The sequence below is a fragment of the Sander lucioperca genome, chromosome 14 (genome assembly GCF_008315115.2).
Source record: "Sander lucioperca isolate FBNREF2018 chromosome 14, SLUC_FBN_1.2, whole genome shotgun sequence".
NCBI classification, from domain to species: Eukaryota; Metazoa; Chordata; class Actinopteri; order Perciformes; family Percidae; genus Sander; species Sander lucioperca.
In genome coordinates this window covers 13,351,551-13,358,401 of record NC_050186.1, presented here as the reverse complement: position 1 = coordinate 13,358,401, position 6,851 = coordinate 13,351,551, and the positions used below count along the sequence as shown (strand labels likewise).

General features: G+C 41.4%; 1 protein-coding gene across 3 annotated transcripts in view; it reads left to right on the top strand.

The window, feature by feature from the left end:
* The window catches only part of lin54 (lin-54 DREAM MuvB core complex component), a 16,048-nt gene extending 10,063 nt beyond the window's left edge, over window positions 1-5,985 (top strand). For all 3 annotated transcript variants that reach the window (XM_031301305.2, XM_031301303.2, XM_031301304.2), the window contains 6 exons: window positions 101-192; window positions 1,241-1,312; window positions 1,514-1,616; window positions 1,705-1,842; window positions 1,960-2,162; window positions 3,853-5,985. In XM_031301305.2, the coding sequence (XP_031157165.1) occupies window positions 101-192; window positions 1,241-1,312; window positions 1,514-1,616; window positions 1,705-1,842; window positions 1,960-2,162; window positions 3,853-4,045 (801 nt within the window). In that variant the 3' untranslated portion in view covers window positions 4,046-5,985. The remainder of the gene's footprint in view (window positions 1-100; window positions 193-1,240; window positions 1,313-1,513; window positions 1,617-1,704; window positions 1,843-1,959; window positions 2,163-3,852) is intronic.
* The last annotated feature ends 866 nt before the right edge of the window (window positions 5,986-6,851 follow it).

Below are 6,851 nucleotides of genomic sequence, written 5' to 3'. Positions count from 1 at the left end.
TGGTGTTTTTGTGTGTTTTTTTTTGTTGTTGTTTTAATTCACTACTCTTTGATAGGTGTATTTTAAGCTCGTGTTGTGTTATCTGCCTCTCCTCCTGTAGCTCCAGCAGACTCCATTTGTGACCCTCGCCAGCAGCTCTGGTTTCCCCGCGTCCACTGCTATCCAGACTCAGGCCAGATTGCCACTCAATGGGTAAGGAGGGACATGAAGGCACCTCTTATAAGATGTGGAACAGACTAACTAAATCCGTTTTATCTTTTATTTTAAATAAAATGAAAACTACTTGAGAAACGGTAGTGTGGGCTAATATAAAATGGGCTTAATGGAAAAAGTCCATGTCTACTTGAAAAACTGATATAATCTATTTTGTTTTAAATTAGGGCTGCACAATATCGTTTTTTATCGCCATCGGTATATCAACCGGCGCAATAAACACATTGTGAAAGGCTGCTAGTTGAAAGACAATATCAGTAGAAAACTGCACTTTAAAATGTAACTGTCATTCTTTATTTAGTGGTGCTGTTTATATAGACTGTTCGATAAAAGAGTGTTGGAAAGGACTTCCTCTCGTTATAAATAGAACAAGCAATTTGTATTTTAGCAGAATACTGAAAGCGGCAGAAACGCCGAACTGAGTACACATTGATATCTGTTTATTTATCGCAAGTAATATTTAACGCAATATTCTACAAAGTTATTGCATATTTTCCTCATACTGTATCATGCAGCCCTATTTTAAATAGTTTGTATTTGCCAAAAAGCTAACTATGCTTAAAAAGTGGCCTTCCTGGGCACCCGGATAGCTCAGTTGGTAGAGCGGGCGCCCATATATAGAGGTTTACTCCTCGACGCAGCGGGCCTGGGTTCGACTCCGACCCGCGACCCTTTACTGCATGTCATTCTCCGTCTCTCTCCTCTTTCATGTCTTCATCTGTCCTGTCGAATAAAGGCCTAAAAATGGCCTTCCTAATCTAATGTGGCAGTAAAATGTGACATTCAATAATAAAAAGAATAACTATCTTTTAATTATTGAATGATGACTACATTTTGGGAGAGGTAAAGTGCAAGAAAAAGAGCAGCGAAAAGTGTGTGTGTGTGTGTGTGTGTGTGTGTGTGTCGATCAGGACATCTTGCCTGATAATCAACATTTCCTAAAGATTGTGTTAAGTAAGCTTTTTATTGCTTTGTTGAATGTGCGTTGGTTTAATATAAATCTTAAGTAATATGAATTGGCTCACAGCTTGTCAACAGCAGAAGCGACCTCAAGACCAAGGAAACCATGCAACTGCACCAAGTCGCAGTGTCTCAAACTGTAAGTATGACTGTGGTTTAGACCTGTTTACAGTTGACTTTCCTAGTGTTGTATTTCTTTGACGAAAGTATGTAGATGTATAGGCTGATCTGATCAATGTACTGGAGTCCTCTTCCGGTTGTTTGGGGAACAGTAAGATGTAGACTAACTCAGTCTTTTAAGGCACTTTTATTAAGTAGAGCTCTGTTTTTCTCCCCCTAGATACTGTGACTGCTTTGCAAATGGAGAGTTCTGCAATAATTGTAACTGCAATAACTGCTTCAATAACTTGGAACATGAAACAGAACGTCTCAAAGCTATTAAGGTAAGGCGGAGGTTTGCGAGATGTGGTGTTGGACTGAGTGGCTTTCTTGTCAACAAAGAAGAATCAAGGTGGAAATGTGTTTTCACAGACGTGTCTGGAGCGCAACCCAGAGGCCTTCAAACCTAAAATTGGCAAAGGCAAAGAAGGAGAGTCAGACCGTCGGCACAGCAAAGGGTGCAACTGCAAACGATCCGGCTGCCTGAAGAACTACTGCGAGTGTTACGAGGTGGGTTTTCCCTCACTGCATTGTTTGCAGTAGCTGTTTTTTATATGTAATTGCTAAACCCGGTTTGTCGCTTTCTTGACGTTTATTTTTGTGTAATTCCTTTGTTTGACCTCGAAGGCGAAGATCATGTGCTCGTCCATTTGTAAGTGCGTTGGCTGCAAGAACTTTGAGGAGAGCCCAGAGAGGAAGACACTGATGCACTTGGCTGATGCCGCGGAAGTCAGGGTACAGCAGCAGACCGCCGCTAAGACCAAGCTGTCGTCGCAGATCTCAGACCTGCTCATGCGGACGACGCCTGTTATTTCAAGTGGAGGGGGGAGGTACTGTAACACGTTTCTCTACACAACAATAAGTTAGCACTTGAGGAGAAATCATTTATGTTAAGCCGTCTACACGTAATCAGCGGTAAAACCGCTCTGCGTTGGCTGTGCCATTGTTTTCCTATTGGGAGAGCGGTGGAGTCAACTCGGAGGAAGCGCTACCCTTGGCGCCGCGCACCGCTCGGAATTGCCGCCGAGCGCTGTGCTCAAAGTTCAAATTATTTCAACTTTAACCTCGTTAGGGTTATATATCGTTTGGATTTTTACGATTCCGATGATGAACCAGTACTTTTTAAAAACGATTTCAATTCCTAAACCAATTCTTGAAAAACTGAAAAATGACATCAAAGATGTAGTATGTTTATTAGCGATCACGTGCAGTGACTGGTTAATATGCTTTTACGTCCGTTTTGGTGAGCCCAGAGGGAAAATATGGCATTTAAAAGTAGCCTACATTTACAGTAGCTAGCTAACGGTAGACTACAGAGGAAGTGTGATTATTTTTACGTCCGTTTCGGAGTGACAGAGGGAAAATATTTCAGTCGACACATTAAGTGGAACCAAAATTTTCATTCTAATCCGGTCCGATTCCTACTGGTTGTGTAGGAAGGGTTTTGGTACCCAACCCCAAACCTCGTTGCCGCCGACCTTTTTCAAGGCGCAGCCAAAGCCAGAACCAATGACAACGTACAGTATACCTGCGCTGAGCCTCTCTGCTCTGCGACCTACCTCAGGTTTTACCCCTGATCACAAGTAGATTTTTTTTTTTTTTTTATATATATATAAACGGTTAAAAACAATATTAACACAAACGCTACATCCCGTACCGTCATAACCCCAACCGTCAGACACCGCCCACCAAGAGTCTGGGTCTGCCGAGGTTTCTTCCTAAAAGGGAGTTTTTCCTCGCTACTGTCGCAATAGCCACTGCTAATGCTTGCTCTTGGGGGAACTATTGGAATTGTTGGGGCTTTGTAAATTATAGAGTGCGGTCTAGACCTACTCTATCTGTAAAGTGTCTCGAGATAACTGTTATGATTTGATACTATAAATAAAATTGAATTGAAAAATAAAGTAAATGTTTTTTGCATGAGGAATAAAAATAGGCTATACAATAAATGTCTTAACTGCTAGTTCACTTGCTACTGTTAATTTTGCACTAGCAAGTTGCATTTTAAGCTCCCTTTTTCTGTTAAGTTCGTGACTCTGCTGGACGGTGCTCACAGCGGAGAGTTACGTGACACATGCCACTATATACCGAAGAGGACTGGCGGGTTAAATCAGCTGCCCTACACACAGAGCATGCAATGCAGACACACAGCTGACAATCTCGCTGGTGGAAGCGGTGGAGAAAGGCTCTGGCCACGCAGACAGCTGCGGACTTGTGGACCGACACAAACCACCAGGAAAGTGGCTGCATGTGTCTAGGACAGTGCCCGCGACATCGTGGCTGCGTGACCGGTACAAGTCCACAGCTGTCTGCGGACGTGCAGAACCAGTTGGAAAAAAAAATCTAAAATAGTATCGCTAAAATCATCATTAAGTACATTAGGATTATATAACTGATATATTAACTGAGTTAAGTCTGTGTAGCATGACTGTAACTCACCACCTCTGTTAACAGATGATGGCTGATGACATGAAGGATGATGGATTTTCTAACCAAGGCCCTGTATGTCTTTTTCCGCAGGATGCCATATACGTTTGTAACAAAGGAGGTGCTCGAAGCGACGTGCGAGTGTCTACTGGAACAGGCCAAAAAGGCGGAACAGCCTCAGGTGGAAGCAGAGAGGATGATCCTGGAGGAGTTTGGACATTGCCTCATGAGGATAATCAGCTCCGCGGGGAAAGCCAAAGCAGACTGTGCCTCCATCAACTGCTAGGCCGAGCACTCTGGCTCTCTCCGCCCTCTAACCCGAGCCCAGCTGTGGGGGGCCGAGAGGCAGGGATTACTATGCACTCCCTGTCTCGGACCCCCCTGGGGGTTGTCTCCCTCATCAAAAAAAGGCAGAACAATGGCCTGAAAGTAGATTCCCCTGCCTTGGGCGAGCTAAGGTCAGCTGGAATAATAAACATGGAACAGATGTTTGCAAACTGAAGGACAAATGGGCAGAGCACCCCGCCTCTGATGGACTTTCAAAGCTGTTCTCACACTTTGTTCACCTGGCTGTCACGGACAGAAATGACTCTGAACAAGGCAGTGCTGAACAGGGATTTAAACGTTTCTTCACTTTATTTTCCCTACAGGGCCCTTTTCAGATCTGTTTGTGTTCTCCAAACTTTTGTTCTATTTTATTCTATTCTATTTTCTTTTATTCTTTCCCTCTTTTTTTTTGAGGATTTTGGAAAAGAAATGCCTGTAACTCTGATGTAATCATTTGTGCTTACAGTAGACAAACAGAACATGTATCTTTTTGATATTTATTTTGACAAGTATTTGTAATCATTGTGAGCGCTAATATTGTGTGGCTTATAGTGCCGCAAACTATTAATTATTAACTAAAGCTAGGCTAAATTGTTTCAATAAAAAATGAGTAGGGGCGCTCTTAGGTTTATCCCTAAAGGTAATTGTAAGATAAATGCACACACATAATTAATTATGCACACACACACCCACACACACAGAGCTTTGCTCAGAATAGTTGGAACATGGCTAGATTGGCGGTTTGTTTTCTGTGTTATCAGTTACAGTACTTACTGTACATTAAAAACACCATGAATGGAAAACCAATTGAGACCTATTACGACTTGTTAAATGATGTTCCAAACTAGAGGCAAGCAGGTTAACGTAACACACACAGGGCTGCAACTAACGATTAGTTTCAGTCGATTATTTTCTTGATAAATTGATTAGTTGTTTTGGTCTATAAAACGTCAGAAGATGGTGAAAAATCAGTGTTTCCCGAAGCCCAAGATGACGTCCTCAAATGTCTTGTTTTTGCCCACAACTCAAAGATATTCAGTTTACTGTCACAGAGGAGAGAAGAAACTAGAAGATATTCACATTTAAAGCTGGAATGAGAATATTTACTTTTTTTTTTTTTTTTTTACAAAAAGTATTCAAACCAATTAGTCCATTATCAACATAACAGTTGACAACTAATCGATGAATCTAATCACACGGACAAAGAGCAAATGACGGTAACCTGATCCGTCCGAGGCTGGTCTGATGTCATAGGGGCACAAATGAAGAGCAAACAAGGGAGATAAACATTCATTTAGACATTTTATTTTTTTGTTTTATTGAGCATTAACATTAGAAGTTACTTGTTTACAAAGCAATGCACAAACGCACAAGTACAATGCTCACATTTCACCTTTTTTTTTTTTTTCTCTCTCCCCACCCCCATTTTGACATTTTATAACAGGAAAAATACAGTGGTAATTAATATTTACTTTGCATGTTCCAAGGTCTTGGTATTGTGTTTGCTGGCATCACTTTAGGCACCAGTATACACCAACAGATCTGCCTGTCAGATGCCCGAACAGCTTTGGAAACCCCCTTCTCCCCACGCTTTTTCGGTTGTGTGTTGTGAGGCTGTGTCCAAATTATTTTAACTTTTCAAAAACCGGCCACCTCACACTCGCACCCACCTCACACCGCGTTTGGCCGGCTATGTGGAGGTGAGAAATGAGCCAGGGTTTGAACTCTACACAACTATTGCTGTCATTTTTTATGAGAACAACCGAGTGCATTGCTATGAATGTCTTCCAGGTGAGACTGTCTGAAAATGAGCACAGTTATCTCTGTATTTAAACCATCACGTCTCCCTGCTCTCTAGGACGGACGGCGTTTCAATCGGCCTTCCAGTCTGGCTGCTCACAACAACTATAGACACTTGATTTCTGATGAACAAATTGTACAAACTAGTTGATTTCGGTGTACGTGCAGTTTAGTTTTCCAAATTATTTTCCAAAAACTGAGTGTCCCAAATGATGAGGGTCTTATTTGAGACAGGTTAGGGTAGCACAGGTGGGTTAGCATGTTCATAATTAAGGACATTGTATGGGGAATTTGGGACACTAAACTGCACGTATATCGTTGATTTCTAGTATTACAATTTCGACCTAATCTTTGTTGTCACACACTCTGTTTTGTAATTATCTGACAAAATGGAGAGCCAATTAAATCCTAGTTATGGCTGCACCCTATTGATTCACAGAGGTAACCACACACTAGTTAAGAGTGCGTACTCTTTCATTAAGGGGTATTAACAGTCTGTGAACACGTCACACACAGCTCCACGGTATTTTTCACAAACTTCAAGACAGTATTTTTCATCACATTTACTTATGTGACCTTGTGTGAAAATTAACAATCTTAAATTGTAAAAATACATTGGTAAAATAAATTAATCGTACTCTCCTGAAGATACCCACCAGCTCTGATAGTTACATTATTGATCAACAGTCAAAGGACTGAGTGAAAATATTAACGCCATGTACTACTGAAAATGCTGACATTTTGTTTTGCTCTTCCACTGCATCCTGAATGCATGGCAGTTCCACTTCCCCTTGATTAAAAAAACGCATTTGCCTACTGCCATCTTAGCAGTCATCTTATGTTCTATGTCTCCATCTGTGTTTGTTATATTGTTTGTGATTTCCAACCATACCATCTGTTAACAGTAGACTTATTAGGGCAAGAATGTGGTGTTATGACAACTCTCGTTCAGTAATAGATCAAAC